Here is a 10,568-nt window from a genome sequence, read left to right on the forward strand (position 1 = left end):
ACAACTCGCAACCCTGGAAGGGAAATGACAAATGGGCATAAGTATGAGCTGCTGTGGTATGCTTTTGAAGCAGTCTACTGTGGGTATAGGAATCAGGTTTTTGCTAAACAATCAGGGATCTGGATATAAAAAGAACTGGAGTTTCTGATTTTTATTAACTTTATTTAAATAACCAAATTTATAGTATGGGATAGGGAAGGTATTTCTGATGCTCAACCAACAATCAGATGTCCAATACTAACTCAATATCCTTTACTATAACCCAAAATTCCATGTTCCCAGCAACACACCCCCTCGCAAACTCCTAGAGTACCCCCCTTCCTCCCCCAGGTATCAAATGCACTTCACTAATCTCTGATTACTACTAGATGATATATTTTGATTGCATTGGGTATTTATATGCTACAATAAGCGTTTTAAAAATATAAAATGTTGCAATCCCCCCAAAAAGGAGGTCTTGTATTACATCTCTACCTTCCCATAATGGCCACCTCTCCATAATAGCCACTTTGCTAGACTATTTTGTATCATCACTTCACATAAACTAACCTCATACTGCTATGCTACTAACCTAGGAAAGTAATCACAAAAATGAAAAGATGCCTTTTTATCCAATTTTAGCACTACTGTGAAGGATCAGTTAGAGGGGAGAAAAATAATTCAGAAATCCGTCCCTCTGAAGAGGAAGTTCTTGATCCATTTTTATTCCTCCAACATGCTTCACTGTTAAAAACAAATGTTACACCTGAGCAAAGAACAGTGTTGAGATTCATTACTCCAGGCCTGGTCAAAGAACCAGTTACTTCACCCTGTATACAGTACTTGGTGTTTTTCACTAAAGCAATGCCCCTGTCAAACATAACTTCAAAACCATGATAAGGACCTGCTTTACATCCTAAACTGTTTGAAGAAAACTCTCCACTTTTAGACCCCATAACTTGTTTCTTCTTGGTGTCCATTACGGCTAGATCTATGGAGTAACTGGAATTAAGAGCTCCAAAGAAACCCACCCCATGTAATGTTATATTTTTGTCCATAGATAAATTAAGGATACATGTCCACTGAGTACAGTTGTCATCAGCTGAAGGAGACCTAAAGAAATGGTCGTATGTGCAACATCTATGAGTGTTTACTTTAAAGCCTGGTCTTCTGATTTCTGGAAACTCCACTGGAGATGTTGGGACTGAGCTCAGACATTTGATAATGGTAACGATTTCGTCTGGGGTTAGAATTTTGCTGTCCAACACGACGCTAGCAAAATCTTCATGCTTCATTGTTGGAAAATGCAGTGCTTTGACAAGCGTTTCTCCAAGAACTCTTCTTTTTGATGCACCATCTACAACTAATCCTTGCCTCTCACTTTCCTTTGTCGCCCACGAGTCAACAGCTTTAAACAGCTCTATCTCTTCAATCATCAGTGTCTCTCTCATGACTACTGCTTCAAGTAAGGACCTCTCGATTGCCGCAAACCCATCCGATTTCACAGCTTCTTCTGTCTGTTTGTCAATCACTTCCCAGCATCGACCCATCAATTTTTTCCCTTCATATTTCTGAGCAAAGGGAAGGACGTCGAAAACATCAGATGGGTCTACGTTATCTTCCAGATATTCCATGCATTTATCAGCCAGTGAAGGCACCATGTATTTCTTCGCCAAATACAACACTCCCATCACATTACTTCTGCTCAAGTTCACTTCATCGCTGTACATGTAACGAAACAACTCCAACAGACTGTCGTACTCACAGTCAGGCAGTTCAATAGAGTCTGTAGTCTCCGCCAGCTCACCGTAAAACATGGCTTCAAACACAGGACTGCCAATCGCCAACACCAACTTGTGAGCAGGAATCACCTGCTTTCTTCGTTTACAGCTTTCACTTTCGTCATCCGTCCTACCGATGACAAACTTCACATCACTAAAGAGATCGCTGTCCAAAATAAATTTGCTTCTTTCTCTGATAGTTAGTCTTGTTGTTTGCCAGTTTTCCTCAACGACTTTAATATCGACAGACATGATTTTCGTACAGATACGTCCGGGGGGCTGTTATTTGAGAAATACTCGAGTACAATCCAGAAGTCAAGATGTTCCAATCTTTCCTCAGGGCCTTCTCTTCCCAAAATCGTCGAGAAGGCCCTGGGAACGAGTTATCCGAGGTCGGGCTGAGTAATGTACCGTTGCAGTTATGTCCTATGTAGCAGACATGTCCTCTGACGTAATGTGATATACGGAGCCAATCATATCATGCGTTCTATCTAATAACACGCAGCATAAGACTGGTAACTAAACTCCGTTGCAGTTCGGTCTTCGAGCAAAATTGATTTTTGGAGGGGGGTAGCGTTCGGAAGCAGTATTTGACTTTGTATGTCTTTACTCTGAACCAGAGTGACTCTGAACGTAAATATGCAGCGACTATTTGCAAGAATGGCATTTACCTCACAAGATTTCTATCGGAAATTGACCACTTAGTGTATTTTCAGTTTCAAATTTTCAACATGAAAGTTCGATCGAAGATTTAAACAGTGGTTGCTCTCCGGTTTGCGAACTGTGTGTTCCCGGCCAGCCAATATTAAACTCCGCGCTTTGATTATCCTCAAATTATTCAGATTGTTTAATGATATTACAGAGGCAAAACAATTTCTGAGAAGCAGTGTAACCAATTTTAGTTTCGGTGCTGTAAAACTACCAATCAATCTGCGCAATATTTCTCTATTCCCAATCTTGTCACTCACACGAAATCCGGTTCGCGAAAGCCCTCTTCTCAGTATAAGTTTGTTGAGGCTGACTGAACCTTTTTGGGTAAGCCGTCTCCTGTAGCATCGAACATTTATTACAGAAATTTTCTTGTCGAGTAGATTTTTATGGCCGGAGTGCTTTCTAACTGTTCCTAGTTCGCTTTGCTTTACAAAACAGCAGTAGTAGTCAAAAAACCACAGAGCACTTTGTGGCCTATTGAAAACACCACAGAGCGCTTTGTGGCCTACTCAAAACACCACAGAGCGCTTTGTGGCCTATTCAAAACACCACAAAGCGCTATGTGGTGTTTTATTTTGGGATTTAACACTGAAAACTGGATGGCTCGTTGACTCGCAAATATCTCACAGCTATTTTCTGAAATAATTTGGTTTTTCCAACTTTTCACACCACAAAGCGCTTTGTGGCCTATTCAAAACACCGCAAAGCGCTTTGTGGCCTATTCAATACACCACAAAGCGCTTTGTGGTCGTCATCGTAATCATAGCGATTCTGTCAGTGGAAATTATACTATGTCGATAAAACTGGCAGAGGGGCTCTCTTATTTTGACAGGGAGGTTGGCAAGATTTTCGCACCACCCCTTACATTAATCATGCATGCAATTTTTTGACTGACTCGTTCTTTTCACGATTGCTGTTTGAGTATAATGTGATAGTTTGAGATAGTTGCATACATAATTAATGTATGGCGCTGTACGGAAATCGTACCTGGAGGTTAGCCGAGTGCTCTTAAAGAAACCTCTGAAAGGAACCAATAGATTTTCGCAAACGTGCTGAGCAAGGTTATGTTGAACACTATTTCAGTTTTTGTTTTTAGAAAGAAATATCACCGAACCTCCGATATAAGACTTGATACCCTTAAAAGTACTCGTTATGGTTATCAGAGAGAGCACTGACTGCTAATGAGATTTGCATTCCTGGGATCGGCTGGAACTAGCTACAACGGGTACGTGTTATTGACCGGGAGAGACGATGAAATGAAAGCAGAAGGTTGAAAATTAGGAATTCAGTGACACCTCAACCTATCACTTGTTTCGGTTAGAGAATCTTAAAGGGATTTATTATGTTCATTGATTTATAGCTCTATTGTTAGTCCTCGTTTGTAGGCACACCCCTCAGGAATTTAGCATTGAACATGGAATGAAACTTTAGTCGGATACTGATATGGGTATTTCTTTTTTTAACAAGTCTATGGATCTCGCCGTAACATTGCAAGGCGAAGAACTCGACCAATGTTTTACCAACACGGACCTCATACTAGTTCAATAACATAATTGAGTTATGACAAAGAAGATTACAAATCTTTTTTTATTTATTTATGGCTAGACTGGAATTTATAGAACTGGTGTTTTCATGAGCAGGTATAATTACCATTATCACTATCAACTGGAATCTTATAGATCTTTCTACACACGAACCAAAACAATCTGACTTGTGACCTTGAATTAATTGGCTTGAATTATCTGCAATGCTCACGTATGATACAAACCGTTGCTTTATCCAAACATTTTCGAAAATTATATTTTAGGGCATGTTTTTAGCCTGTGTTGTAAAACCACTATAATCTTGAGATTTGTATTGTTACAAAGGCAAAATAACCAAAGTTAGAATTAGTTTGAGAAATTCTATTTTTGACAGATAAATGCCTTTTGGACATACTAATATAATACTTATCATTGCATTTACAGTGGTGCACTTCTAACACAGACCACCAAACTAATTTTTTTTCATCATTTTTTGACATGTTTTCAACAACTTTCCTATGGCTTCCATTCAAATCTGGCAAATCCAAATTATGAAAAGAAATGTGAAAGGTGGAGTTGTCGACTGATCAACAGGTTACATGATGCTTGATATTTTCACCATTCATGCATTTTGATTAGCTTATTTAAACCAAGGAAGGTGGACACAGTTAGTCAGGCACGACTGTGGCTGGGTTCTTATTACAAAGATGAAAAGTTCTGTCACTCTTTTGTCCCTTAAATCTAGATCCAACAAACTAGTCACAGGCAACACAGTGATTTGTGGTTCATTTAGTAAAAAAAAAAAAGTAATGACATATTTTCTTCAGCCTTTGAGCTTGGGCTAATTTGAATAAGCTGTTGTAAATGTAGAACAATCAAAACAATTTCAGACTCATCCTCTATTTACTTAATTATTACTTATTAATACATCTGTTAAAGAAATCCTGATAAAAATTTAAAAATTCTACGAAATAAATACTGATTTTATCACTGTCACTAAACTCATCCTCTATTAACTTTCTGTAGAGGTGTTCATCATCATTGTCTTGTTCTTCTTGATCCTCTTGTCCTTCTTCTTCTTCTTTGTCTTCTTCTAACTCCCCCTCCTCCTCATCGATCATATCATCTAATGCCTCCAGGTATGGTTTGGCCAGGCTATTAAAAATATGGAGATGGATTTACTTCATTAATAGACACAACAATATTGTGGAAAACTGAAACTTTCTGTGAAGGGGCCTGTTACGGCTATTTCGTGTTTTCTTTGTGTCCTTTTTTGTTCCGTATGTTAATGTATTTTTTCACATTCTGCATGCTTTTTTTCTCGCGTCGTATGTAAATTTCGTTGCGTATATATTTGTGTTATCCTTTCATGTTCGTTTAGTGCTAGTTTATCGTCCGGTACACTTGTGTCTTCTTGGTTCCCTGAACCCCGTTGCCAGCATTTTGGTAAGCCGTTTAGTTTATCGTCTGTTTGTGTTTTCCTCTTAGTTTTCTGCCGTCTTCAGTTAGTTAATTGTAGTAATTCGTTTCATGTTTATCTTTAGGAATTTACCTTCCTCCTACGGAAAGTGAAATAAATTTGCTGGACTAATTGAAACTCGCTTTAAGTTGTGTCTTAAGTCGGCCCTTTGCCTCTTCAGGGCCCATTTCTTGAAACTTCCTGGCTATTCAAGAGCTTGTCAACTTACAAGGACCGTTTTCAGGCTGCTGCTTTGGGCCCAAAGCACCAAACTACCTAATGAAACTGAAATCAGTTTTTAAAAAGAGCATTGGAATTACAATCTAAAGTACAACAGTAATATTATTATAATTCAAATTATAAATATTCATACTGTATTTTGAAAGTGGAAGTTTTTTCACGAGGAATGTGAACGCCTTAAAGAGATCTTTTCCCGACTGTGCTATCCTGACGACCTTGTGCAGTCAATCATTCGCAGATTTATTGAATCAAAAGTGTCCGAGGATTCACATACTCGAGTGGCTGATAAAAGAGAAGCCCCAGTCAGAATCGTGTTGCCCTACAAGGACCAGAAATCTGCAAACGTAGTACGTAAACAGCTGGCTGACCTCAGTCGGAAGATCAACGCAGATATTAACCCAGTTTACACAAGTAGAAAGATCAAGGATGAAATTAAGGTCAGGGAAGACAAGCAGCCTCTTGTTAGTCAACAATGCGTGGTGTATTCATTTCAGTGTGGCCGGTGTGATGCAGGCTATGTCGGTTACACGTGCCGACACCTACACCAACGAATTGAAGAACACAAAGAATCGGCAATCGGAAACCACCTCAGAGAGCAGCACGATATGGAGCCAGAAGACATCGCACAGAGTTTCCGAATCTTAAGAAAGTGTCAGAACAAATTTGGCTACCTTATTTTTGAAATGTTTTTTTTATCATAGAACTGAAACCAATGCTAAACAAACAGTGCGATTCAATTCGCGCCCAATTATTTGTTTAGAGCAATTCTTGCTAAGATTATTTTATTTTTCCATCGTATATTTTTAACACTTTTTCACATATTTTATCACATTTTAGCGTTCGCCACATTTTTATCTATTATAAGTTGTTTTTAACATATTTATGGCTATATGCTATTGTAGAAAATTTACTCACTTGAAAATGACCTCGTAGAGGTCGAAACGTCGTGACTTTTTAGCGCTAGTTTTTATTTCAAAATCGATTTCTAAGAAACTACTTATTAACATACTGTATTTCTATACCTAACTAAGAAAACCAGTTTTTGATTAATATGATGCAAATGGACTTCTCTATAAACTCACTTCCTTCAACTTAATGTCTGCTAATTTTTCACGCAAATAGCAAACCACCAGTTGTGATTGCAGTTACCCGTCTCACTCTACATAGCAATTTTCAATTTGGTTTCAAAATTAACTTGCATTTGGGTTTGCATCACTGTGCTCTGTTTTGCATCCTGTACTTTCTTTGTTGCGTTGTTCGTAATATTGTTAATACTCTGGTTCTGGTTTCAAGGCACTTCAATGAAAACTGTTCAGACATCACTTCCTTCCTGCATGAGATGAAGTAATAGTTAAAAGCACATGCCATTTTTGGTCTGGGACATTGATGGGGATTCCTGGACACGCCCCCAGAGGAGCTCCCATCTGCTTTCAAAATTACATCATTAGCCTACCAAAACTAGTGCCAGTCCTAAACCCCACATTAGAATTTAAAATCTTAAAACTCATAGTCTTGTTGTTATTGGGATAAGATGTTCTAGGTTCTGAGCTACTGTGTCTGAAACACCTCACAAGATTAGAAGCCACAGATTTAGGAAAGCCATTCCCTAACAGAACGTTTTCATCATTGTTCTTTGTTTCTGAATGAGAGAGTCTATTTCACATATACGAGAAGCCTGGTGCAACAAGGCCTAACCCAAGTAATTTTGGCAAGTCAACGTACTTGACTAGAAAACAAGACATTCTGTCCAGTGTTTGTGTGATTACTATAAATGTCAATGGATGTTCTTTTCAGAGAAATGTCCAGGAAATGGATCAAGCCATCTTCAAATTTGTTGACTGTAAAACATGTCAGATTTATTTGGTTTGTCCATCAACAGCATATCTTCAAAATAACGTCCATAAAACTACTCATTTATAAGGCCACTGTCAAGCATTTTACGAACAATATCATTTTTGAGTTCTGTCATGATAAAAAAAAACAACAACAACGGCCTAATGAAGAACCCAACAAAATGCCATCAATTTGGTTGTCGAGTGCTCTCTTAATTAATTTGGTGTTAATCAATTTATTGTCATTAACTCCAAAGAAACCAATCTGAACAACTGTCAGGGCTTGCTGTCAGGGCTTGCAAACTCCAGTTCCTCTTAGAGTGAAAACAAGGTGTTTTCCTTCCACATCTACATGGGAGAGTATCATAACTTATGTGGGTGGTGGTGGTGTATCGAGTTGTGTTTGACAAACCCTTTTCATTTTTTTTGTTTCTACATATAGCAATATAAAGGAACTGTTTTTTAACTGTTTAATAGCAAACCACTTTATTTTTAAAAAGTGCCTGTTATTTTTAGTTAAAGTTAATTTGGCTAACAATTCCTTTCTATTTAAATGTATGTTGCTTGAAAACTGTGATCTGGTGGCCCTAGATGCAATTTGAGTTTTTCTGTAATTTTGGAAAGTCAAGCCCCACTGTTTGTTATTAACATTGTATCAAAAGGATAACACCATTCTTATCATGGTTATTCTATTGATTCCATTTCATCATTACTTAAGGTGGTTCTGCAGTTGTGGGCACACTACCCCATGTCAAAGTTTGCAACATAAATTTTGGGGCTTTGAAGTGTTGGCTAAGAAATTTTGGGAAATATTTTGTGTTTCACTTGGTGATAATGTTACTTAATTCTATTTACTGGGGAAAATATTTTTATTCTTACTGGTGTTTGACTGGACCCCATTTGGACAACAACACTACCAGTAAAAAAAATTTTGCTGGCATACTTTTACTCAATTTCTGGAACCAGCTTATTCTGACTTAATACAAACCATGCCCAAGTTTTGGGGAAATCATTTGAGCAGAAGTTCAGAAGTATTAACTTAAAGGTCAAAGACATGTAAACTCAACTCTAACATTCACTGAAAGTTTCTACAATTGACTCTCATTTCCAAAACAAGCCATGAACCCAAATTTTGTGAGAAGCTTGCCCCAAAGCTTGTTAAATAAAAGTGGCTAGTCAATTAGTGATCGTGTGAACCATAAAAAGCATTAATCCCTAGTTCTTAAAATACTATAAAATGCTTGATAACCTCATTGAATTTTCAAAGATGCATTTTGCAACAGTATTTGGAAATAACTTTTGTGTCAAAGTCTTTCCACACAAATTGTACGGTACGGCAACATTTTGGCTATAAGTTTTACTGTTGTGACTCAAAAAGAAATGGGGCACTGTTGTCAGGATTGTAAGCTACTCCCCGACTGATCTCTGGTGAGGAAGAGAAGCAGTTTTATTAATCTATGATTACAAATACAAAATAGCCACTACAGGTACAGGCTGAGCCATCTTTTTGCCATTCCTTAATATATAGTTAAAAAGACAATTATTAATAATAACAATAATAATAAATAAAAATAGCAATAAAAACAACAACGATGACAACAAAAATAATAACAATAATATTAATGATAATGATGTGCTTCTGGGCATGAATTATGTTTTCATTCATGACAGTTGGTTCATTGTATTTGACCAGTAAAAGTGCTTCACTGGGTCTATTTGTTAGAAAAGTGGAGTCTCATCAAAATGTGTGGGCACAGTTCATGGATGTTTAAAATCTTGTGAGGGTTGTGCTCTATGACTGATTAATCACCCAATGAATCACTGTTGCAACACCAAAACAAGAAGGCAAGTTTATAAAAAAGCTGAGCATTTCTGCAAGTTGAAATTTTCTCGTGAGTGCTAATGGGCAACAAAAGTCTACCAGGTAGGCAACTAAAAAGACACACGGGGAACCAACAAAAACAGAACTAGTTGCCCAAAGGGCAAATTAGCAAGAAAGTTAGTGTCGAACACTGCATTAATAGCCGTCAAGCTCATTCTAAGAGCTTTGCGGCATCCAAAAGTTTTCTTTACTCTGCCTCCTCGACTCCTCAACCTCTCTTAATTCATTTATGTTTGTTGTGCCCCAAACCATTGCAGGAAAGAAAGTGAGTGCTTTGCAGGTTGTAAGTATACATGTAGAATACAGTAGGGGCAATTGTACATGTATGGTTTACATGTACCAGTTTTGTCATTTAAGTTAAGGTTGTCATTTGCTAACACAGAAAGCTCAACTTCCTACAAGCTGTCTTGTTCACAGCTTCTGGGGTTTTAAATAAGAGTCACAACAAAGAATAGAAAAAATATGTGACAAATGCTTGAGTAACTACATATGATATGCAAATATCTTCTTTGTAACATGCAGCAAAGATTGCTTGTATCACTGCCATACATCTATACCTTAACCTATAATATACCACAGAACCTCCCAAACTACCGGTAAGTTGAGACTTTTATTTTATATCAATTTTAAAAACAAAATTATTTTGTTCTAGTGGGGATAATGGGTTGTTGACTAGTTTAATGGATACACAAGAATAATAAGCTGTGCATTAACGTGGTACTGTACAATCACTTCTTCCTTAAGATTTTGAAACTCCATCTACTAAACACCCCCTGTGCTAAATTTTAAGCCTTCATAGCAGGGATGAAAAGGAATTAAAAACTAGAAACTGGCTAATTTATCCAGGTGTGAAGAAGATGTGTTTTGAAAAATAGTTGGCCTTCTCTAACACATAATAGTTGGCTTTCTCTAATACATAAAAGTTGGCTTCCTCTAACACATTTGGTTTGCAATGTTCTTCTTAGTATTGCTGGAGTACTTAGTGTACAAGAAAAAACTCATAAGCTAACCAGATATTGAAGTATAATATGAGGACACAAGCCCTAAAATTCTTGAGAAAGTGCTGCCATTACAGTTAAGACCCAATTACGTACAGGTAACAAAAAAATGAATTATTTTGGCAAGACACAACTCTAAAAGAGTTATCAATGCATGGCAACT

At 37.4% G+C, this 10,568-nt stretch overlaps 1 protein-coding gene and 1 long non-coding RNA gene across 2 annotated transcripts in view; both read right to left on the minus strand.

Annotated features, from left to right (window-relative positions):
- Window positions 1–480: 480 nt before the first annotated feature.
- On the minus strand, window positions 481–2,012 carry LOC145462283 (BTB/POZ domain-containing protein 6-like). Its single transcript, XM_081445785.1, has one exon. The coding sequence runs from the start codon at window positions 2,010–2,012 to the stop codon at window positions 624–626; it is 1,389 nt and encodes a 462-aa protein (XP_081301911.1). The 3' UTR covers window positions 481–623.
- A 2,394-nt stretch (window positions 2,013–4,406) lies between these two features.
- LOC145462926 (uncharacterized) overlaps window positions 4,407–10,568 on the minus strand; it is a 9,020-nt gene continuing 2,858 nt past the window's right edge. Inside the window, exon 3 of the long non-coding RNA XR_014041270.1 lies at window positions 4,407–5,149. This is a non-coding gene — a long non-coding RNA (uncharacterized LOC145462926). The remainder of the gene's footprint in view (window positions 5,150–10,568) is intronic.

This window comes from Orbicella franksi, chromosome 12 (genome assembly GCF_964199315.1).
Source record: "Orbicella franksi chromosome 12, jaOrbFran1.1, whole genome shotgun sequence".
NCBI lineage: Eukaryota > Metazoa > Cnidaria > Anthozoa > Scleractinia > Merulinidae > Orbicella > Orbicella franksi.